Below are 25,260 nucleotides of genomic sequence, written 5' to 3'. Positions count from 1 at the left end.
TTAGAATTATACTGTAATGTACTACCATTTATTAACTTTATTTATGTATTTTGTTTTGTGTTTAGGCTTCCAACTCTCGGTGAAATCAACTCTGCCATCCACCCCAGCCATAACCAAAAGTCTTGCTTACTAGGACAATTACTTTATTTGTTTTAGTAAAATCTTTAGTGGGTTTTTTTCCTGCATTTATCATTTTTAAAATACTACTACTACTGCTAATACTTGTTGAACAGCCGATCATAAACCAGTTTACATCGTTGTTTACAAAACCAATAAGTCAACCTCTGACTGGTGTTAAGGGACTTTACAGCGGAATGCAGTTTGTGCTGTCACTTGTAATTAATGACAAAAATGGCATCTTGGATTTTATGTACTTTGCATTTTTATTACTTTTGGGTTCTCTTTCTGTCTTGAATACTGAAATGTGTAAATGCTGTTTATATTTTTCATGGGTGCTGGTTTGTTTTTTTCTATTAATTTATTTTAAAATCTAGAACAACCTAGATGTATACCACATTGGCCTTGTGACTTGTATTTAGTGAAGATATAAATGAATAATACTAATAATAGATATATGAACATTTTTCTAAAGCATTAAGAATACAAAAAAAAATAACTTTGTTTGGAATGGTTCAAAATATACGGGTTTAAAAAAAACTTTTTCAATTTTACATACTGTCTGAGAAGCTTGTGTAGTTATTATCATGATTTTATTTACTTAAAATACAATCCATTGTTACGAGAGCATTTTAAGATTACATCAGGTCATTTTCCATTATAATTTTTTTTTTGCGAGATTACAATTCGTCGTCGATTTTAGTGAATTTTTTTACCTCTTTTTTTTGCTTAATAGATTTATTCACACTTTTTTTCTTTTTTACAATTGTACATTTTATTTAACTTCTTTTCTATTTATTGATTATATTCTCCTTGTTTAGGGTCATCAGAGATGTCTGTTTTCCATTATTTGTAGTAAGTTTTGGAAGGAGATTTTCAGAGGTGCTTAGTCAATAAAAGGAATAATGTTTTCTGGCCTTTAAACTGTCCTCATGGGCTGATGCATAACCCCATGAGGAGAGTCTGAGGGACTCCTCTGTCCTGTAGAGTATAGAAGGCAGAGCAGTTGTAGTTTGTCAAACTAAAAGCTGTCTTGTGTATAGGGATGCAAAAGGCCCCTTTTTTTAAACCAACATTAGCAGCAAAATCGGAAATGCGAATAAATTCGGAGCTGTTTCTAAGTATCTACGTATTTCACGGTGCTTGAGTTTGTTTGAAATGTTTTATATGAGAGAACAGTCGCTATGCCAACCATGAGGCAGAATCTCTGGTTATACTAAATCTGACTGCAGTTGGTTATCATAAACCAAATATTGAGGGTTTTTAAGCATTTTTGTTTGTTTGAAAAATCACATGAAACTGTAAATACTGTGGCATTTTACTGGAATGAGGTTAAGTGTGAATCGAATTATTCATTCGACTGAAACTGTAAGTTCTTTTTAATTTTGTCTTAAGCTTGAATCAGTTATTTCATGTATAATGAAACTGTTGGTTACGATTATGATACAGAAGGTGCTGTTCTCTTTGAACTACTGTCTTTCAGTTTTGTTTCTAAAGAAAAAAAAATCTATTTTCCCTGTTGCAATATATCTTCTGTTTTGTGGTCATTTATTTAAAATTCTGCACTGTTTTTAGAGCGTTCACACAGAAAGCAAACTGAGCCAGACACATCTTAAAACACTTCATGAATTTGTGTGACATTACTATGATTATTAATATTAAAAGCTTTTGATAAACTTTGAGTGTAATTCATCTGTTAATTAAAGGACTCTGTCTTTCCTATTGCTTGCATTTAAAATTAGGGGAGAGCGTGAACGCAGTCCCCCGCTACCAGAAATTATGCAGTCTACATTCAGTCTACAGCCATTGGTGAGTCTACAGTTGTGCAAAGTCAACGGCGACTGTAGACAGTTATGCCTTCTGATTGGTTGAGAGTCTACAGTCACTGTATTGCTTGTATTTACTTTAAAAGAAAATATCAGAAATCCAAACCTGTGATCATCCAAAAGCTTTCAAATTAGAGCTTAGATTGCGTCTCATTAGTAAGTGCAGGTGATTGTGTAAGTAGCAAACAAAACCTGGGTTGATGCAGTATACAGTTATGTATGGTTATGATAGAATAATATAATATGGTATTGTTAGTGAAGAATTAAACAATTGGGTGAGAGCTTAAGTATGTCTCTCAAACCCATTGAAAAGGTACTGCAGAGAATATATGCAGTGACCTGTCACTGTTTTATTCAACCATAAATTATACTGTCAGACGTTGAGGTAAAGTGGTGTCGGTTTTATGTCATCTCTGGCAAACACACAGAAGCATGTGAAACATTTGTTTAAAGTTCTATAGCAAATAAGTTACTGTCGCTTTTTATAACAACATGAATGTTCAATAGTAATAATAATGTTTAATTTGTATAGCAGCTTTCCAGAGCACAAGGGCACTTCACAATTAAAGACAATAACAATACAGTAAAACAGGCAAACATATGGGTCATATGGACAGTGGACATATGCCCAGTCCAGATCAAGAAACAATGCAGTTGAATAGTTATAATAAATCTTACAACATTCAAATCCATAACAAGGGACAGACACTTAGCGTCATGTAGACAGCACAGAAAGTGTAAGCAGTATAAACAGACAAACATGAGTAGTACATGAAGCAGGAAAACATTATGAGTGATAATATTTGGTGAACAATGGATTTTGAACTGAGTTTTGAATTCTGAGATATAGGTAGTTGTCCTGAATTGCCAGGGGGAATGAGTTCCATAACTTCGGTGCCACAACAGAAAAAGACCTGCCTTCAATTGATGAAAGGTGAAATCGGGGAACAAGTTCGCACCCAGAAGATCAGAGTGAACAAGTGGGAATATATGGAGAGAGTATCTCAGAAATGTAGGAAGGAGCAAGACCATGGAGTGAATTTGATATATAATACAGGATGCGACAGGTAGCCAGTGAAGTTTATATAGGATGGGAGTGATATGTGCAGATCATTTAGTAGGGCCCAGTAATGACAACTTGGTGTTGTTGGGATTTGAACTCATGATCTTCTGATCAAAAGTCCAACGTCTTAACCACTGAGCTACCAACTCCATTTAACTACAGCATAACAACATGTGGGATGCCACTGAGATATCTAGAGAACCTTAGAAACTAATGGAACAGCAAGAACAATTTTTGTGTGTGTGATACACCATCCATCCATCTTCTACCACTTACTCCTTCTTCAGGGTCATGGGGGAACCTGGAGCCAATCCCAGGGAGCATCAGGCACAAGGCGGGGTACACCCTGGACAGGGTGCCAGTCCATCGCAGGGCACAATCACATACACACTCACACACCCATTCATACACTATGGACACTTTAGACACGCCAATCAGCCTACCGTGCATGTCTTTGGACTGGGGGAGGAAACCGGAGTACCCGGAGGAAACCCCCACAGCACAGGGAGAACATGCAAACTCCGCACACACATGGCCCCAGCCGGAATCGAACCCCCGACCCTGTAGGTGTGAGGCAAACGTGCTAACCAGATTAATATGAGATGAGAGTTTAGGATTTCAGCTTTTGGTATTTACAATTGACTAGGCCAGTCCATAACCGTCCATTTCTTCTTTTTGAGCCATTCATGGTGGATTTGCTAGTGTGGTTAGGATCATTATCCTGGTGAAAGGTCCACTTTCAGTTCAACTTCAACTTTCGGACAGATGGCCTCACATTACCTTCAAGCAGTCTTTGATATGATGCAGAATTCGTAGTTGAATCAGTGAATGAAAGCTGTCCAGTCCCTGAGGCAGTGAAGCAACCTAAAACCATGGCAATTCCACCACCGTGCTTCACAGTTGGTATGAGGTGCTTCTCCCGAAAAGCTGTGTTTGGTCTGCGCCGACCATGTCTGCTGTTACTGTGGACAAACAACTCTATCTTTGATTCGTCTGTCAGAGCACATTATTCCAAAAGGCCTGGACTACAAACTGTAGTCTTGCAAAGGCTTTTTCCTGGCACGCCTCCCATGCAGGTAAATCTCTTTCGTAACTGTACCAACAGCTGCAAGACTTACTAGCAGATCCTGTGATTAAATTTCGGGGTTCTTGGAGACTTCTGTTTGCATCAGATGGTCTGCGTTTGGGCTGAATTTGCTGGGACGGCCGTTCCTGGACAAATTGGCAGTCATTTGAAATCTGCACCATTTATAGATTATTTTCCCTACAATGGAATAATGTATTTCAATTTAAATTGGAGATCTTTTTAAATCCCTTGCCAGACTCATAGGCATCCACAACCTTCTTTCTGAAGGCCCTACAAAACTCTTTAGATCTTGGCATGATGACACCACACACCTCAATAACAAAGGGAACACCAGACACTAGACATAAGAGGGGTATAAATAAGACAGATTCCACCTGCACTCCCTAAGCAGCTTCTAATCACTGACACCTGATTCTACTTTTATGGATTTGAAGATGTGATAAATATAGGGGTGCACTTACTTTTTCCATGTGACTGATCTGTTTGTTGTTAATTTAAATTGTTAAAATGACTACAAAATGTCAATTGTGTATCAACATTATTAATAGGAACTGTTTCAAAGAGGATCAAATGTTTGCTCATCCAAATATGTCAAAAAAGTCAACATGTGGTGTACTTGTATTTTTCCCACATTACTGTATGTAAAAAATATTTTTGGGTTGTGTTTTTTTTTTTTTTTTGGCAAATTACATTCGTATCCTCATCTGTGACCATGCTCATAAAACTAGCCTGGACATGCTAATTTTAATAAATCATAATACTAAAAGTTGTCTCCTGAAAACATAACATTTTCAAATACATACATTTAGTAAACAAAAATAGTTTAGTCAAATGCAAAAAGCTTAATAATGGCGATACCTTCTGGATTAATAATGTAACTTCTATAAACGCACAAAACTACTGTTTTCTTTTATTCGTACAGTAAAATGAGGGGAGAGCGCGAACGCAGTCCCCGACTACCACAAATTATGCAGTCGAGATTCCCACATTTGGGGAATCTGCTGGGGTCAGTACAACCGGAGTGCAATGGCTGAGCCTCATCCTGGAAGAACCACCTTCTTGATCATGGTATCTCCCCTACCAGGTAAGTATGAGTGGAATACGGCCTGCGGAGCGCCGCTACAACCACACACATCCTTTACCGTCATGGTGAGTGACATTTACTCACTCATCTCACACACACACACACACACACACCCATCCATCCATCCACATCTACACAACACAATCTACACACTGCTGATAATGAATAGTGCGTTTCTTGACGATGTCCTCGTTTACTTCACAACAAAACTACAGAATGAAATCTCCCATGATGCACTGCTCCTGAATATGTAATGAGAGCTACGCTACCCCGGAAGTCATTTCTTCTTCTTTTAGACTTAGTGCGTCCCAAATCACACATTTATGCACTGTTCTACACTTGTTTGATAAATAATGTGATTAGTGTTAGATCAGATGTGATTAGCATCTACATGGCTTTTACTAGAGTCAAGAGGAACAAAGTCATGATTATGAACAAACACACAATTCATTTCAGTATCCAATTATGCATTTTCATTTTTAAAATTCATTTAAACTCTATATCTGACTGTTATGACTATGGACAAATTTTGAATTTTTCAGTTGAACATTGTTGCTGGGTTTTTTTTTTCCTTCTAAATACAAGATTCCATATAATGTTAAGTAGCATTATATATGCTTAACTGTATATATCATCCTAGTCTGAAATGTTAATTGTAAAAATGTTTCTAATCTGAATTGTTTATCTGTATATATGTTAATAGTTGGTAAGGTTGATTAGAAATCTGAAATGTTGATTTGTAAATTTGTATAGATCTAGATTGTAGATATCTTATATATTTCACGAATTTGTAATTCCAAGGGCCCTAATGAAAAACAGCACCTGCTGAGTGGGTCACGCTTGTTAAATATATTCAAACAAACAAACAAATAAATAAATAATGTTATTTATTATTTATAAACTTTCTTAGGTATAAATTGACAACCGTGGTGGGGAAAAAATACGGCTTATTGTTTCTGTCAGTCTTAGACAAATTTTGTTTTGTGTAACCTTTTAGTAAGTTTTACAATGGCAATTTTCCCACCACAGCTGTACCATTATTTGACAAAAAACTCATCAAGTGCAGAATCTGCAGAATTTTATTCCCATTCATTCTAATCAGTCTCTTGGCCATTCAATTAATATGTACACATAATAAATATTATTAATATATGCATAAATATAAATCAATATTTATACATACTGTTACTAATGTGCATATTATTAAATTATCCTTTACTGATGTGATTTGTAATTTTAAAAAAAAGTTTGCATGGCAATGTATAACATTTGAAAATGGAGCGGAAAAATGATTACAGAATGTCTGTATATACTTCAAGGACCTCAGCAGACTGATTTATGTATCACAAGCCATCAGGGTTGGTTAATAAGCAATATATTCAAAACATTCAGACAAAAATCCCACACATTTCTCAGGCACTACCTTGTGATACAACCTTCCAAGTGACTTTACAGACTACCTTTAGCTATTGTATTAATCACCTAAAATCCATGGCAAAACACTGTGCCCCTTGGTTCAGTTTGGGCTTTTTCCTTGCTTATATGTGATCTGACGCCATGCTGCCAGTAACTATGGACTCCATGTAGCACTGAGCAAGATGGCGGCCCGCGAGCTCGCCTCGTTATCACTAGTTCCGCTATGATTGGCCATTCCAGTGTATTTCTATTTCAGTGTACTCAACGGTCGCAGCTTTCCTTACGTGGCGGAAAGGGAGGGGCTATATCAGGCTCAGATGCTGAACGAAAAAAAAAGATGTTTACATTGCCAGCAGCCACAACTTACTATGTTGATTTTAAATTGCGCAAGCAAAATTCGCCTGACTGTGACGATTACGCCTCCATCTGATGGTGACTGAGGTCTTATTGGGCATAAAATGAACCATTAACATAAACAGTAAAATGTAGCAATTCATCTTTGTTATCTGTTTGGCTATTTCGCTATTTCGTGTTTGATGTAATTTGCCCTCGACCGGGAAACAGCATATACTTCCGGTTAGTACTATACCAAAAGTGTGCCATTTGAGACGATAATACCCTTCTAAAATCCATACACTAGATGGCAGAGTGTATAGTGCATAGTGTAAGTGTAAGTGTATATTATGTCATTTGGGACAACTTCTGACTTGAGCACTCAATTGACAGTTTGAGTTGATCCACACAGCAAAATCCCCAGTGTTGATTTAACACCCACAGTGTTGAATTCACACCCTACAGGGTTTATTGGACTCATATAAACACTCTGGGTGTTAATTCAACACTAGGGACTTTACTGTGCAGGAGAAGAGATCCGTCTCTACACATATACATTACTTTTACATCTATTCATTTAGCAGACACTTTTTTTCCAAAGCGACTTACAAATGAGAAAATACAAGCAATTATATAATTAAATATCGACATGAAATAAAAACCGACCACTTCCGGAAATAACACAAGGAGAGCATCCTTAACGTCAAAAAATAAAAAAATCAACTTAATATATGGTCCTCGGGTAGGGGACGTACCAGATATTAAACTGACAAGAACAGATTTTTGTTTCGAAAAAATTTTATTGTCACTTTTTTCTTCACATTCACAATTTAACTGATTTTTCCTCCTCAATCAATGAACACAGACAACATTTGTGATTTATAAATAAACTTGTGTAACATACACAAAACAGGACACTACAAACTTAAAATCTTGATTTTATCTTTAATCTTAAGTTCTGGTCATTTGTCCTGTTTTTTTTTTTTTTTTTTTTTTTTTTTTTTAATACCATTAATTAATTGTGCTTGACTGACTAACAAAGAAATATTGTTGTTACTAATGGAAACCTTGTTTTTATTAAACCAGTTTGAAGGTAACCCATGCACATACCAAAATTGGGAAACAACTTTTAAAAAGACCTCGCACCCAAAACGGGCTGTGACCCTGAACAACCATTCCCACGGATAACTATTAAGTAGCTTCTGTACTAAAAGGGGAAGACTTTTACTACAGGAAAGGGTAGCAATGAAAGAAAAAAAAATATTTTATTAGGTATCCGACACTAATGAATGGGGAGAATTTAGAAAGAGATTATTTTTACAGTAATTAGGAACAGGAGGACACTGAAATTATCTTATGTATATCTCAAGGTGTAACACCTTACATCAGTCATGATATTTAAACATATTCACGGCAATGTTACTTTTTATTGCTAATAATCTATAAACATTGGAATGACTGCAGTTTTCACGAAGTGATACAACCATTTATGTGTGTTCCTAAATTCCCACGATTATATTAACGTAATTAGAAAGTCTGATTTTAGTACTGCAAAGATCAGGGGAGAGCGCGAACGCAGTCCCCCACTACCACAAATTATGCAGTCGAGATTCCCACATTTGGGGAATTCGCAGGGGTCAGCACAACCGGAGTGCAATGGCTGAGCCTCGCCCTGGGTGAACCACCTTCTTGATCATGGTATCTCCCCTGCCAGGTAAGTATGAATTGCAGTTCTATCGGCTACCGACTGCACCACAGCACACACTGTTTACCATCATGGTGAAAAATATAGCACGAAATATTAAACACACATCCAAGTGTAAAACACTACAGCCTAAGAGGACTGAAAAAATTATCATGTTTTATTACACTTAAAGTCGTGTGTTCGTCTATTTTCTTAACAACAAAACAGTATAATACTTCCCATGATGCACTGCTTCTGAATATGTAAAGGAAACCCACACTGTCCAGGAAACGGCTTTTGTAATTGTAGCATGTACACTAAAATCACAACTGTCAGTCCAGGAGAAGCAGCGTATTGCTACACGATAAGCAATGAGAGTCAGCAAAAATATTTTTTCAACAATTTTATGGATTGTTTGAAAGCCTCGCTACAATTAGCCCCGCCCCCTTGGTATGCAGCGAGTTACAGCCAAAATAAAACGACGTCTCTACAAGAAATCTCACTTCCATTCATTTAATTACCAAATAAATAAGGAACTGAGGTAGAAAAGCAGCTTCATACAAGTGATTATATCATCACAATCTATGAACAAAGAGAGCTGAAAAAACTCGCATGAAAGCAGAAGTTTCTGTCCGACCCGCAATGAGAGTCCGGATATATAGTTCCGGATTGATAGTTCCGTCTGCCACAAATTATGATTGATGTGGTTAATAGATTATGAATAATAAATTGATACATTAGTAGTTTATATTAATATTACGACAAATTTGAACTGTTTGATAAATTAAGTTAAGCAAAATCAAGCGCAAGAAATAATTATTTTCGTTGTAGAACTACAATGCGTGTTTTAATTCACTTATAAATACGATAATTTAGCCTTTAAAATGATTTTGGCACACTATAAGTCAGGCTTCCAATAAAGACAGCTGTCTTTCTACGATTTTTTAAAACAGAAAATAAATGACTTTACTGTGCGGTAGTCAGGTACAGTTTGGTTTAAAACTGCAGCCAAAAGTCGGAGTAGCGAGTTTGGTGTTTGGTTTTCATGGCAGAGAAATTAAGATGTAAGTACAGACTTGTACAAATCCACACTGGTCCTTTATGAACAATTAAAAATCCTTTTCTGTAATGAACTATGAATTCAGCGTAAACTGTGAATTCAGTGAGATCATAAACCGCTTAAATGCAAAAATTCTACAAACAAATTAATAATAAATATGGCGTCCAGTTCCGTGTAAATAATTAATACCACAAACTAACATACAATCATTATCTTTCATTCACAATAATAAAGGGGGTGCACCGTTCCCGGAAGTACTGCAATACCGGGTCGATGCGTGGAGTGGACGGAGCAAGCCCCTATTCCATCTCCCTGCTCCAAAAATCAATTTAATATATGGTCCCCGGGTAGGGGACGTATCAGATATTAAACTGATAAGAACAGATTTTTCTTTCGAAAAAATTTTATTGTCACTTTTTTCTTTTTTCTTTTCATATTCATAGTGTACACAGTTTTTTTCCTTTTCAGTTTACAGACATTTTTTTGATTAATAAATAAATAAACTAAACAGATGAAACAATTTCTTATTTTAAAAACTGTTTAAACTGATAAGAACAGATACTACACTTGATCTTAGCCAAAAGGCCGAGAAGCGATACCTGAGCTGATAAACCACGAGGAGGGACATCCTTCACTACACAACACACGAGGACTGCAAATACTGTTTTATTCACTAAATAGTTAATAAAATATATAAACCGCATTGTAATCACGTAATAACGCAATAAGCCCTCAAAGAAAACCGATACAAACACACAGAGAAACAAAATCTTTAAAAACACACGAACACACACGAATAGAGGAGGAGAAAATGCTAATGAGGTCGTAGATTAACCAATCAGAAAAATACAACCGCACCTAAACCATAAAAAAAAGCCCCAACAACCTCTTAAAGGAAAAAACACACTAATCTGACAAACTCCACCACACACATTCACTAACCTTGGTCAGAGTATGTTAGTGTAGTATGAGCTAGGCTTTAGACGACCTTAGACGACCTGAGACGACTGAGCAGCTCCGAAACGGCAGGTCTTGGGGCCTTTCCAGTATGCAGTAAATACCTACCAAAAGTGGTGCAAGGAAGGACAACTGGTGAACCGGCGACAGGCATTTTCTAAATAAATGAACTGACTGAATTTAAAACTATTTAAAAGGAACAGATGATGTATTAAATGGTCAACATTTTAACAGATGACGGAAATATTGTTTTGGGTTAAAGTAATAAATAATAGTTCGCCTCTTGGTGGCCAAATGTGGTATTGTAGGGGGAAACCCAGAAACGTGACTGTTGGGAAACATTAATTTACACGATTCACATTTCTCACTTTAACTATTTTGTACGAATATTTATTTGGTAAAGAGTAGGCATAATTTAGGCAATACTTCAATCCATTTAAAAAAAAAGTGCATCACAGGTTCTGGTATTCAGCGGTACACAGATGCACAACATGGGTCTTTTTGTTTGCAGTTTTAGCACTACTCCAAAACATGAAGACAGAAAGTGCAAAGCGTGCTTAAACTGCAAACATGAAGACTCATGTTGTGCACCTGTGCAATGTTTCAGCAACACATGCAATATGTTATAAATCAAAATTTGCTCTGAGCCCTCTCTTACTTTCACATGGTGCCATTTCTTTACCATCCAGTAATAATTAAACAGATCTGGTGAGGGTTGGTGAAGGCCAGCTTTGTCATTTGCTCAAAACTCAGATAAAATGTTTCCACAATATCTTAAGGTTTTAGTTACTCAAATAGGATTGATAGTAGACTTAATGTAGGTTTTGCTTGTTTCACATCTGCCTAAACTGCTACACTGCTATAGTTTCATTAACGTCTTTTCAGTGTTCTTTATTCTAAGCATGTTATACATTTAGAACCAATCTGAATTACAGGCATGGATAGCATGACTACAATAAACAATTACAGTTGCTTATGAGGAATAATATTCAAATAACCGGACTTTCACAAAAATGGCACCACCTTGTACTACAAATTCAAGAACTGTACTAGCACATATTAAAACTGCATATACATAACATTCTGCTAGGTATACAGCATATCTACCTTTATATAAACACCTGCAAAAAGAAATATTTCTGCCTGGTGCTAAAGAGTAATAATTTTAAAGAGTATTATTTAGAGGTGCACCAATACAAAATTTCTCAGCCGAAACTGATAACCGGTGTAAAATTTTATCAGTGCAGAGATTACACAGCTTACAAACTGCAGTTTTGTCGTCATTCCACACAAGAGACATCTTCTTTACACACAGCACGAAATCCATGTGTTTTCCCACCCTCTTTTGATTGACAGGAAATAATCAGCCCTGATCATCGGATGATTTAAACATAAGGTACAACTATTTCTCAGTCGTGCTGCTGTCACTATGCCGTGCTAAGTTTACTTCTGTCCTTTAAAAGAAATGAATTTAGTAGATTTGTTCAGTCCTTCAAAAGCTAAAAGGCTTTAGTCCTATTTTTGGTCAGCATGGGCACTCTGACCGGTCTGCAGCTATGCAGACCCATACACAGCAAGCTGCGATGCACTGTGTTCTAACACCTTTCTATTAGAGCCAGCATTAACTTTTTCAGAAGTTTGTGCTACAGTAGCTCTTCTGTGGGATTGGACCACACGGGCTAGCCTTTACTCGCCACACACATGAAGAGGCATTGGATGTCCATGACCCTGTCAACGGTTCATCGGTTGTCCATCCTTGAACCATTTTTGGTAGGTACTAACCACTGCATACCAGGAACATCTTGTTTTGGAGATGCACTGTCCCAGTTTTCTAGCCATCACAATTTGACCCTTGTCAACATCGCTTAGATCCTTGCCCATTTTTTCTGCTTGCAGCAGATCAACTTCAAGAACTGACTGTTCACTTGCTGCCTTATATACCCCAGCCCTTGACAAGTGCCATTGTAACAAGATAACCAATGTTATTCACTTCACCTATCAGTGGTTTTAATGTTATGGCTGATTTCTGTATAATTAATCCAGTGTCTAAATGTTTTTTATACTCTATACACTTTTGTAGAAGATTTGCGTGATCTTTGCCGGTTCTATGGAGAAGACATCAACAACAGTGATCCAGGGTTGGCACCTGCTTGGGTAATGGAACATTTTTATTTTAAAACTTTCTTAATAAAAAAAATAGTAATACCTTAATTTTATTGGCCCTTTCACTGCCCCGTGCTATTACAGGTAAACTTGTAACAGATAAGTCTAATCTAATGTAGAAATAAAATTATTTTTCACATTTTAGTGAAGATTTAAAACATTGCATGCAGGTGTGACCCCAGATGGTGAGGTGATAGGATTATCGAGACAGATGTCTTTCTGAATGAAAATTACAGTCACGTATCTTATGTAATCTTACCCATCACTGGCTCATAACCTCCTGCACACTGGTTACTGATCCCTCCAAGTAGGCAAAACTTTATCATAAGGTTTCTTTTCAAATTTGGTTCTATATAAAATGTTTCTTGGGTTAGGAAGAGAGGCATTCAAGAATTATCACAGCCAGCGGGAATGTCCTAACAAATGCAAACAGAAAGAACACCCCCCCTCCCCCCCTTTGTCCCACACAACACAGCAAACAACACCTTCTAAATACACACAATATAAATATAAATAAAATAATCAGTAAAACATTACAAACACATACACTTACTTGCTCACATCCTTATCTACGCCTGGCCACAAGAACATGTTTTCTATCCTGTCCTTCACTTTTGTTAATTTCTTACACCAGCATGTACTGAAGGTTAATTGTGACAGTATTTTTCAAAAGTGTCTATGTTGTGTGTTTTTGTTTGATTAAAAAGTATATAATATATTAAATTATTAATTAATTTCAATTCAGAAGTGGCACAGTGGCTTAGTGGTTAGCGCGTTTGCCTCACACCTCCACAGCCCTGTGTGTGCGGAGTTTGCATGTTCTCCCCGTGCTGCGGGGGTTTCCTCCGGGTACTCCGGTTTCCTCCCCAGTGCAAAGACATGCATGGTAGGCTGATTGGCATGTCCAAAGTGTCCGTAGTGTATGAATTGGTGTGGGAATGTGTATGTGATTGTGCCCTGCGATGGATTGGTACCCTGTCCAGGGTGTACCCCACCTTGTGCCCGATGCTCCCTGGGATAGACTCCAGGTTCCCCGTGACCCTGCAAAGGAATAAGTGGTAGAAGATGGATGGATGGATGGATCTTAGTCTTACTTTTGCTAATTCTAATGAAAGGTTATATCAGTTAAGGTTACAGTTATGGTTTAGAGATATGTTTAGAGGCAGGGTTAGCATTAACATCTTTTCTTCTTTTCTCTCTTCAAATTGTTTGCAAATTTAGGTTCCTTCAACTCATTTGTGTAATAAATTTAAAGCCTGATATATAAATATAATAATGCAATACAAACAGAGATGGTACTAGATTTACTCTCAGGGCACATGAGCATGAATATATCATTTCAAGAGATCTCTGAAGAGAGAGTTGCATTGTAAAAGTCTAATATTTTGTCCAACAATAGATTGGTTCGCTTTACTGGTTTCTGAATTAGTCAGTGTGTATGTTCTGTGTGACTCATGTATTTAGCGTTGTCATTCTGAGCTCCTCCAAGGCCCACCTCATTCAGATGTACATTTGTTTGGCCCTGCTCTCCTTCTGTTACTAGGCCAGGGGAAAAAAAACTTACTTTTTGTTTTTGTTTCCCCCAAAAACGAGCTCTGACTTGTTCAATCAAAGGATGAAACACACAGCACCTCACCAATATCCAGCAATCATAGTCTTACTGAGCTACACACATGAGCCAGTAGCAAAGGTTTAAAAAAAAAAATTGTTTTGTTTTTATTTTAGCAGAAATGAACACCCCCCCCCCGATTTTACTATGACTGTAATTAGGCTTTTCACAACATTTTTGAAGGTAATCACAAACACATCAGTATATGTCACATTATGTCATGTAATTCACTGTGATGCATGTGTGCATTTAGCCACGCATATACCATCTGTGTGACAAATGGTGCAGAGAGATAAAGTATCCTTTGGGATCTAAGGTTTTGTGTTTGCACTGTTTAATGGAAGTCTGGACATTGTTCCTGAGATTAATGTAATGTAGAATGGAGCACAGAAAGGGTCACACTCACACGTTTTTTGACCTTTTGATCAGAACTCTATCCTCTGTGTTTTGTGCTCTCTGTTCTGTTACCACTGTGAAATGCGTGTTAACTCCTAGAGCATCCTATTATCTTGTTTTCTTAAAAGGGATAATGTAGGGAGTAATGGCTATATCTTGGAAATATAGATGTTTCTTTTTTCCCATGTTAAATGGCAGAGAATAATGTTGGTAATAATGGTTGTTTCAAGGAAATGTTCTGTAGGAAATATGGATGCACTGTTCTTTTCCCTATGATATAGGACGATGAGAATAATGTAAAAGAATGGTCCTTTGCTATTTTCTTTGTCATGGTTTAATCTATGGCATGAAAAAACATGACCGTTTTTCTCTCTAAAGGTTAATTAAACAAAATGTTACAATGCACTGACACTGAAGACTTTTCCCCCTAAATGTTAAACATCTTACAGAAAACTTCATTTTAAGGATTAAAAAGTTTCTCTTTTATATATATATATATATATATATATATATATATATATATATATATATATATATATATAACATATATAACATATATATATATATATATATAACGTATTTATTTGCTTATTATAATATGAGGATTCAGCAGTGTTGTGAAAAAGGTACTGTGGAGGGGAGGTATTTCTGAAACTCAGCAACTCACAACTGGGGTTCCTCAGGGGTCAGTTTTGGGTCCACTGCTCTTTTCTGTTTACATTACATCTCTGGGGCAGTTAATTGAGTCTCATGGCTTCTCATACCATTGCTATGCTAATGACACCCAGCTCTATTTGTCCTTCCAGCCTGACGATCCATCTGTCTCTACACAAACCTCTGCTTGCTTGTCGGACATCTCGGTCTGGAAATGGGAACACCACCTTAAGCTCAACTTGGCAAAAACTGAGCTTCTCGTCATCCCAGCCTGCCCCTCAATCAACCACAACCACACTGTACAGTTCGGCTCAACCACACTCAAGCCAACCAGGACAACCAGGAACCTTGGGGTGATTCTTGATGACAGCTTGACCTTTACTGACCACATTTCAACAACTGCACGGTCCTGTAGGTTCATCCTGTACAACATCAAGAAAATCAGACCCTATCTCACTGAACAGGCTACACAGCTACTTTTCCAGGTTCTTGCCATCTCAAAACTGGGCTGTTACAAGGCACTACTCTCGGGCCTCCCAGCCAGCTCCATCAAACCCCTTCAGATGATTCAGAATGCAGCAGCACGCCTCGTCTTCAACCAGCCCAAAAAAACCCATGTCACACCTCTCTTCATCTCCCTTCACTGGCTTCCTGTAGCCGCCTGTATCAAATTCAAGGCCTTCATGCTCATGTACAAGACGTGGTGTGGAACAACACCCTACTACCTCAACACTCTCCCTGAGGTTTACGTTCCCTCACGCAATCTGCGATCAATCAATGACTGACGCTTAGTAGTGCTTACTCAACGTGGCTCAAGGTCCCTTTCCAGAACCTTCACACTATCTGTCCCTTGCTAAAAACCCACCACTTCCGTGAACACCTAACCAACCCATAAAACAAACAAACAAACAAACAAAAACCTACTCTGGCTCTTACACTTCTACTCTGCACACGTTGAAGAATTCAATTAAAGATATATTGTATGGTAGCACTACTTGCATTGTTCTCTGCTAGAGATATCGCTTTGCTTGTATTTTCTCATTTGTAAGTCACTTTGGATAAAAGCATCTGCTAAATGAATAAATGTAAATAATTCTGAATAATAAGTGTAAGTGTATGGAAAATTATATTATAAACCAAGACCAAATTAATGTGCATAAATTTATAACATTGATACGCAGAACAAAATTAGTTCACGTTGATTTGATGTGCTGAAAAAATTTAGCACTAACAATATTCCTAAAGTTAAAATGTTTGTAGTAAATAGCTCATACTCTATTTTTATACAGTAAAATGAGGGGAGAGCGCGAACGCAGTCCCCCACTACCAGAAATTATGCAGTCGAGATTCCCACATTTGGGGAATTCGCAGGGGTCAACACAACCGGAGTGCAATGGCTGAGCCTCACCCTGGGTGAACCACCTTCTTGATCATGGTATCTCCCCTGCCAGGTAAGTATGAGTTCAACACGGCTTGCAGAGCGCCGCTACAACCACACACACTCTTTACCATCATGGTGAGTGACATTTACTCACTCATCACACACACACACACACACACACACACACACACACACCCATCCATCCACATCTACACAACACAACTCAATCTACATACAGCTGATAATGAATAGTGCGTTTCTTAACGATGTGCTCGTTTATTTCACAATAAAACTACAGAATGAAATCTCCCATGATGCACTGCTCCTGAATATGTAATGAGAGCTACGCTACCCCGGAAGTAGATTCTTTCTTCTTTTAGTATGACTTGAGCACTCAGTTGACAGTTTGAGTCGATCCAGGAGAAGAGATGCGTTTCTACACAGGACAGAGAGTCTGATCCTTCACTAGGTTTTCTCACCAATACATTAAATATCGACATGAAATAAAAACCGACCACCTTCCTACAATAACACTGCATTTAAAATAAACTATAAATCTTTCCTTCACTGTACCGTGCACCGTTCCCGGAAGTACTGCAATACCAGGTCGATGCGTGGAGTGGACGGAGCAAGCCCCTAACGTTAACAAATGGGGGAAAGAAAGAAAAAACAAACAAACAAACAAACAAACAAAACCTGGGTGACATCCGCTTGCAAACCACGGACCATGTCCCCTCTGGGTAAACAGAACAGCTTCTCTTTGTTCATTTATATGTGGAAAATTGTGTGACATTTGTGATAAGGTACACTATACTTTCATATGCTGTAACGCCACCATTATTATAAATATAAATCAATCATTAAATATATATTGTATTTACAGGGTCAGTCAGGCAAATGATTCTGTATTGTTTTACATTGTTATGCGTAGATTAATTGTACTTTAATGTGAATATTTTACAAAAGAAGCCCTCTTACCTCCACAAGGAGAATTACAAGCTTGACTTGAGCAGCAGCAATCATAAAATAAAAAAACAAAACAAAACAAGAAAAAAAAACACTCCTCTGGCTGTAAATTCTTCAGAAAAAGTTGAGAGGACAGGAGGGCAATTTAAAAGTTGAAGTAAATAAATAATTCCAGCTATATTTAAATCTTGTGGCATATCTTCTATATTTAGCCATAGAGAGGCTCGTTATCTGTCCTCAAGTTCAAATACATATTTCTTCTTTTCATGAAAACAAAAATTTGTATGGTAAGCATAAAATAGGAACTGTTGTTGCATCCCTAAATGCTCTAATAGTTCCACTAAACCCCATTTCAGTTTTCATTCGTTTCTAACTGACGAAGAAACGGTGGATTCATGTTATTCAGCGTCATGAAGGCAAAGGTTTTCAGTTTTAAAAGGGAGTACATATGTGTGCGCCCAGCATTTCACAGAGTCTGACAACTCTTCAACAGGAGGGTTCTCATCGACTTTATTTATTGATTTATTTTCTCATCAGTTTTAACTATTAGAGCATGTACGTATGCAACGACAATTCCTCGCTGTGCTCGTCGCCTTTGATACAGATTAGAGCGGAAGTTTGTTTTCGCTATTATTTGAAGATTCCGCTTTGCGAACGCGAAGTGTGATAAATGATCATGCTAATCTTAAAACCACGCTTATCATAGGAAGTTTCCATCACGTGAAAGGCCAAAGTGGTCAAAGGTTATGTAACATTTTTACGGTATCTAGCTGAAAATAAATAATGCAATGACAACAGAATGTAATTTTTCACAGTTGTTTGCTAACTAAAGTTTATTGTACTATTATAGCCTATATTTGTTATAAAATTTATTTGATATAAAATAATTAAGCATTGCCAAAAGACATAATTCATCCCTTTAATGTTCTTAGAGAATCTTGCATCTTATCAAAGGATTTATTTTAAACGTTTTCTAATATGTAAGCCTTAGTCTATGCATTATTTATACAACTCTATTACTATCTATATAACTAACACCAATATCTTACTGTATACAGTATATAAGTTTATACCCATAGATAGCTTATTATTTTCATCGTTTGTAGATGATGCAAAGTTGGTTTCCATATGGGAGAAAAAACTTTAATTGGAATTGGTCTAGGTGCAGCTTTTTAAGGAAAATATCAGAAGCAATCAGTGGGAAAACCCATGTTCCCACCATGTTAGAGTGATCAATAAATCACATAGCCTACTGTATTTCTTACAGTCAACTGCAGCTGTATCACTTTTATCACACACACACACACACACAAACACACATACTCATTTGTGTTAACAAACCATAAATGACACTGATAGTAGATCAGTAAATATGAACAGATATCAAAGGTCATGCAGGAGTTTTAGATCACTACCCTGTGTCCTTCATTAGCTGGGGCACTAAACTTAATTTGCTCTTTAATACACAGCTCCTCTTTGTTTGACTTTGTTCACCATTTGGGCACAGAGGCACGGCTGGTATCTGGAGTTTATATGCTATCCGTCTTGATTCTTTTTTTTTATAGTCTTAAATTGGGTGAATTAGCAGGCAAAGTTAAAGAAAAAGGCCAAATATTTTAAAAGATGTGTACAGGAAAGTGTGCACGGTTAGTGGGTTTGATACTCTTGCCCTCTGCGTTTCTGTGTATGATAGCCAACCTGCTGTTGTTCTTCCCCAGTGGCAATGTTTTGGAAAATGATCAGATCTCCCTACAGGTCTGGCTGATGGGAGGAATCTTCGGTGGAGGCTTGTTTGTAAGTAAAGAGCAGAGTCCTTTTCTGTTCAATGGTTGTATCAGAAAAAGTTATTTTAACTTAGCTATGAACCAAACTTAAGTGGATTTATAAACCACTGCTCATTTAGTGTATGTCTCTTAAGTGTATTTAGTGTGTGTGTGTTTGTGTTGGGGGTGGGGTGGTTTTTACTCTCTTTAATTATCTCTCAGTCTCTATGTTTTGGAGAAATAAATAAATTTTTTAGATTTCAAATTTCTCTTGGAATGTTAGATGATTAGTCTCTTGCATGAGTAACAACTTTTTAAACTGTGGTCATTGTGGATTATGTAAGGTTATAATTTAAGTTTTTAACCATGTCAACATCATGAAGTTGTAAGATCCCATGTAAACAACTGGTATACAATTGTTCAGTATCAGTAACACCCAATATAAACCATGCTAAATTGATTCATGAAGCAAATGTGTAAACAGTTATTTGACAGCAGATATAATAACTATCATTGTAGAAACCCTTCTGTATTTTTATTTCATGATATTTCTTTGTCCATCAGATGCTGTGTCCAAGCTGTTCGGCTATCAGAGCTGGTGGAAAGGGCTGCTGTGGGAACGGTTGCTGTGGAAATCGTTGTCGTGTGAGTAAAACTACTCCGGGGGGGGGGGATTAAATTCTAGTAGATATGGGGAGAAAAAGGAAAAATAGTTTTTTTCTGCTTTCAAAAACTGTGACAGCAAAACAAAGTGGATTGATATTTGAATGGCAAGTAGCCTACAATGTTCCACAAATCAATCATCTTTGTAAATCAGTAATCAACTAGGTGGAACCGTTTACTTTTGCATGCTTGTGCAACGCTGTCCTTTTGAGAACTAATGCAGCCCAAATACTTAATTAGAGTTACTGAGGTTTAGTTTTAGGTGTAGCACTATTTAACTACATTAATACATAGGCCATTTGAGAACAACCCTGGTATTAAAAATATTATTAAGCCAAATGTACGTTTATGTCTGTCTATCTGCATGTCTACAGATGCTGAACTCTGTGTTTTCCTCTGCATTTGGTCTAATTGGGGCAATATACAGCACCAGCGTGGCATCTGCAGCACTGGCTATTGGACCAAAATGTCGCCTGACCTCAGGGACCTGGGACTATCCATTTGAGAACCTGCCCCAAGAGTAACTGAGCACTAGACTCAAGTCAAATCAATCAAAGTTTAATTATATTTTTGGTTAAGTACTTATGTGTGTGAATGTGCTATAATTGTCTAAAACTTTTCAAAGACATATTTTATTGGTGGGTATAAATTGAGTATATTGAATGCTTTATCCATGAATCATCTTGACTGAGATTTTAATTTTTTGAATGCAAAAAAAGCCACAGCTTATATTATCTATCTTTTCTCTCTCTGTATGTCTGCAGTAATACCAGCTACTTGGTGGATAAATCTCAGTGGTCTGAGTGTGCTTTCCCGGAAAATGCAGTCCTCTGGCATATTGTACTGTTCTCCATTGTACTAGGTCTGGGTGTCCTGCAGGTCGTGCTTCTTGGGATCCAGGTCATTAATGGCTGCATTGGTTGTATCTGTGGGGACTGTCGAGAAAGGAGAGAGGTAAATGTTACAGCAGTGCTTCAACAAAGTTCTGTAGTGGTCTGTCAGGGAGTTGAAGACAAGTAGATCATTAAACTCTAAGCTAGTTCATGGTTGCACATTCAGTGACAGCCAGGGCATACAAGCATTTTTTTTGCACTTTGTGTCAGTGGCTAAAAGCTAGTTAAGTGCACTCTCAGTAAGGAAGAATGAAACATTGAAAGCTGTCATTAGGACATGATCAATGTTTATTATACATGAGTGGGATGCCATTTTTATGAGAATATCAAAAATTAATGGGATTTGAAGACATTGGATTGAGGTGGAAACTTCTTTCCAAGAGAAATGTAAATAGTGAAGTATAAATGTACACATTTATTTCATTTATTACATTTTAAATAAGTCATTTTTAACTTTTTAAGTTTTCCTAAATAAGTAGTTTTTATTTCGGACACAGGAGAAGCAGCCAAATTGCAACATCCCAAGTCGAGTAATCATACTTTAAATTTTAAATGGAACGTGTTTATTCCTCTTTTGCAGGATGATGGAGGATTGTGAATGGAAGATATTATCAAGACAAAATCAAGGGATCAAATTCCATAACACATATTTTGTTCACTGATAGATAGCAATCACATACATATCTATTTATTAACGTGATCTAATTAAATTATACCTCTATAAAAATACATTTTCAACAGTTTCATTTTTAATTTACAACAGGATCTATTTTTATAGTGCATTTCTATCAGTCATCTGAAAGCAATACTGCATATGTGAATGTTGCTTAGGAATTTACTGTTAATGTCAACTTTGTACACTGTGCTATTTATATTGCTATTACCACCAATTATTAAGCGATGTGCTATAAATATGTATTAATTATTGACTAAAATTAAGTAATATCTTTACAAAGAGCTTGACGCTCTCAGGCTGGATAATAAAATTTGTTTTACCTTTGACCCTTCAATATACACATATAGTGTGTTGGTGTTCTTCTATAAATGAATCCATTTTGATACAACAACAACATTTCATGATTTCTGCGGACTGGAACATTTTATCACTGAAAATATTCAGAACACTAAATTCATTCATTAACATCTTGCTGTGTATATATTGGGACACTAGCAGTGCTTTCGCTTCTCACCAGTTTGAGCTAGATCCTGCTTGAAAGCATGATCAGGTGCACCCTTGTGGCAGAAGCGACATCTACAGCTGTACAAACAGCTCAGAACAGACTATGAATGTAAAGTGTATGTAGAAAGCATCATCTTGTACAATCATCTTTTATTGATGTTTTTATAATTTGATGTTATTGATGTTCACCTCATTACTGCTATGGATAAGTAAGTAATGCTATTTTAGGTCATCTTAAAGTAACAAGTAATAAGTAACAAGTACTGGGCTTGTAATGAATCATAACAGACTATGTCAGTAATGATTTTCAGCACTCAGAGACTTCAATACAGACAGGGCAAAATACACATTGTGGATCAGGATTCATACTTTGAGGAAGCTATACGCCCTGATGGTGACTTAATGGTGGTGACATACTGTCTAGCTATGCTCCACTCTGAATAAGCTCCATCAACTGATAAAAATAAACATACCATGCATGTTTTGGCCATATCTGGTGAGGACTGTGAGTGCACTTGTTCTGTCTTATGGTTTCAAATCAGGCATAAGACTCAAGGATCTTATGGCCTTATGGAAAGTCAGAAGGCAGGATCATTGTGGACTATATGGCTACATCTCACATGATAGCAAAATTGTAACAACTTGCATAAATCAATTTGTCTGAAAACGTAATGATAAATGGCACACTTATACAGCGCTTTTATTCAAAGTGCTTTACACTGTGTTTCATTCACACACACTCACACACCAATGGTAGAAGAGCTGCCATGCAAGGCGCTAGCTTGCCATTGAGAGCAACTTTGGGGTTCAGTGTCTTGCCCAAGGACACTTTGGTATGGGGAGTCACATGGGCCGGGTATCGAACCGCCAATCCTACAACTAGTAGGCAACCCGCGCTACCACCTGAGCCACAGCCGCCCCCATGATCAAGGTTAGGGCTAGAGTCTGGGTTTGCATATGTACATTTTTGTACAACTTCATTCGTATAAAATCATACCACATTGGCCTGAATTGTTTGAATTCCCATATTTTTTTTTTCCATCAGCTAAGGTTTCTTTTTCATATATAGAAAACAAAGGCAAAAACAGCGAACAGGAAGAATCAAACCATTCTGTCTTTTGTCATGCAGATCACACACATTCACACAGATAATGTACAGTAAAGGGTGACAGGCTGAGGGGAAGGGGGAGCTTAGAAATGTTTGGGCAGATTGAGAAAAAAAAAGATGATCAGCGCCAATCGTGTTCACTCAAAGGAACTAATGCAAACTCACTACTCTGCCAGTAATAAACACACACAAACACACACACACACACACACACACACACACAGAGCCTTTCAACCCACGAAGAGCACAGGCACAAAACATACACAAACCTCCGCACTGTATCCAAGAACAGAACTGGAGCAGACCAGTTGAATGTACACACATGAATGAATCTGAATTGTACTGTGTATACAATAATTTCTATATTGTACACATTATTTTAACCTTAATCCAATCCAAACAAATACACTGTTATTTAGAAAATCCTGTTTTTATATATACTCTACTTATATTTCTGTCTTTTTATACACACTGAAAAAAAAAATTTCGTGGAAAGGTAAAAAAGGTAGTGCAGAAATAAACCTACCAAACAGTAACCACAGCTTCTTGAGGTGTGACTCAATACCTCAGAAGAGACATCACATCATTGGTGTTAGCTAAGCTCTGACAACTTAAAAATTCAACACAGACTTGCAGGAAGTGAAATGAAAGACAAGCCAGCACTGGTCTTATAACAACGTCACTGAGACGTTATACCATGAGAAAGCTATATCATGAGTCATCTAACCTGATATATAATAAAAGCCTGTGATAACGAGTAAAAGATGGTTATAAGAATAAGCAAGGATAGGGTTAAAGGAGGAGGATGTGGGGTGGGAATGCAAGATGGGGGGGGGGGGGATATGGGGTAACAGGACTGAAAAACTAGTCTGAGGCGACTTGAACTGGAGTTTGCCAGTAATAACTGTATGTTTCTGAGCTCAACAGAGTTTTAGTATGAATACAGCCTTAAGGCTTAGAAATGTATGGTGGCATGAACACTTCTTACAACACTAATAAGTGCAGGAACAAACATGCCATTTTCTTCGGTCAAATACAGTTGACAGCCAGATCATTTTATTTCCCCCTGGCGTAATTTCTCTGCTTTCTTGATATATCTCAGACAAATACAGTTTCCATATGCTGCAACTAGATAAGACTGATAATAATATGAAAATATATTTCATTAATACAACTATGAATAAGATTAAAAAACAAATATAGTATATTACTGTTCTGATGTCTTATTCTAAAATTAACCATATGCAGGAGATTGTAATTTTCCACATGACTATGTACCATTTCTTAATTGTCACTGCCAACACTATCATTCTAACTGCCACACTACTACCTATGTTTACGCAGTTGCTATTCTTATCTGTTGCTATGTGACTCCAGTGGTTGCCAGTTTCTGAATAACAGGAGGGCCAAAGATTCATTGGTCCGTTGTGGACTGTGAATTATGTTACAATGACATCTGACCAGTAAGCTTTCAGAAAACAGTCAAAGAGAGTTTTTCCATATTCAGACATTGGCATCACTCACTGAAGGTGGCTATCACAGATGACATATACTGTAGTATTATACTGTAGTTTAAAAATCCTTCTCCTAAAAGGCATGGAGACAGCTTTTTAAAACAGAGATTTGGAACAACTTAAACTTTCTTTGTATGTAATGTATTTAAGTTTGTGTGTTAATATGTAATTAACACCCTCTGTGATAAATAGGATTCGTATTGTAGCCTTGCTGTTTTTTTCACTGGGAGAGGATGATATTGCACATATTGCACATTTCTTCATGACACACTGATAATGAATTGCCTTGAGACAGCACAGCCTTAAAAGTGTTAAACATGGATTTGCATAAGTTTTGCGTAAT

General features: G+C 37.0%; 3 protein-coding genes, 3 non-coding genes and 2 pseudogenes across 8 annotated transcripts in view; 3 read left to right on the top strand and 5 right to left on the bottom strand.

Annotated features, from left to right (window-relative positions):
* kdm6ba (lysine (K)-specific demethylase 6B, a) overlaps window positions 1-1,794 on the top strand; it is a 93,577-nt gene extending 91,783 nt beyond the window's left edge. For all 3 annotated transcript variants that reach the window (XM_053629347.1, XM_053629349.1, XM_053629348.1), the window contains one exon: window positions 66-1,794. In XM_053629347.1, coding sequence (XP_053485322.1) covers window positions 66-83 — 18 coding nt within the window. In that variant the 3' untranslated portion in view covers window positions 84-1,794. The remainder of the gene's footprint in view (window positions 1-65) is intronic.
* Window positions 1,795-5,021: 3,227 nt separating this feature from the next.
* LOC128610851 (U1 spliceosomal RNA) lies at window positions 5,022-5,185 on the bottom strand. The gene has a single exon (XR_008386454.1). It is a non-coding gene; the product is annotated as a U1 spliceosomal RNA (small nuclear RNA).
* Window positions 5,120-16,677, top strand: LOC128610707 (uncharacterized). Its single transcript, XM_053630125.1, has 3 exons — window positions 5,120-5,242; window positions 12,671-12,781; window positions 15,602-16,677. The coding sequence occupies exons 1-3, from the start codon at window positions 5,120-5,122 to the stop codon at window positions 16,232-16,234; spliced, it is 867 nt and encodes a 288-aa protein (XP_053486100.1). The 3' UTR covers window positions 16,235-16,677.
* On the bottom strand, window positions 8,485-8,648 carry LOC128610846 (U1 spliceosomal RNA). Its single transcript, XR_008386449.1, has one exon. It is a non-coding gene; the product is annotated as a U1 spliceosomal RNA (small nuclear RNA).
* Window positions 9,903-10,078, bottom strand: LOC128610855 (uncharacterized; annotated as a pseudogene).
* On the bottom strand, window positions 10,153-10,267 carry LOC128610858 (uncharacterized; annotated as a pseudogene).
* A 67-nt stretch (window positions 16,678-16,744) lies between the features above and the next one.
* On the bottom strand, window positions 16,745-16,908 carry LOC128610847 (U1 spliceosomal RNA). The gene has a single exon (XR_008386450.1). It is a non-coding gene; the product is annotated as a U1 spliceosomal RNA (small nuclear RNA).
* Window positions 16,909-19,216: 2,308 nt separating this feature from the next.
* Window positions 19,217-22,117, top strand: tm4sf5 (transmembrane 4 L six family member 5). Its single transcript, XM_053629343.1, has 5 exons — window positions 19,217-19,590; window positions 20,124-20,204; window positions 20,597-20,742; window positions 20,987-21,176; window positions 21,696-22,117. Exons 1-5 carry the CDS (start codon window positions 19,420-19,422, stop codon window positions 21,711-21,713), a joined length of 606 nt encoding a protein of 201 aa, XP_053485318.1. The 5' UTR covers window positions 19,217-19,419; the 3' UTR covers window positions 21,714-22,117.
* The last annotated feature ends 3,143 nt before the right edge of the window (window positions 22,118-25,260 follow it).

Source organism: Ictalurus furcatus, chromosome 7 (genome assembly GCF_023375685.1).
Source record: "Ictalurus furcatus strain D&B chromosome 7, Billie_1.0, whole genome shotgun sequence".
In the NCBI taxonomy this organism is placed as follows: Eukaryota; Metazoa; Chordata; class Actinopteri; order Siluriformes; family Ictaluridae; genus Ictalurus; species Ictalurus furcatus.
Note: the sequence above shows the minus strand (reverse complement) of the source record. Positions and strands in the feature narration are given on the sequence as shown.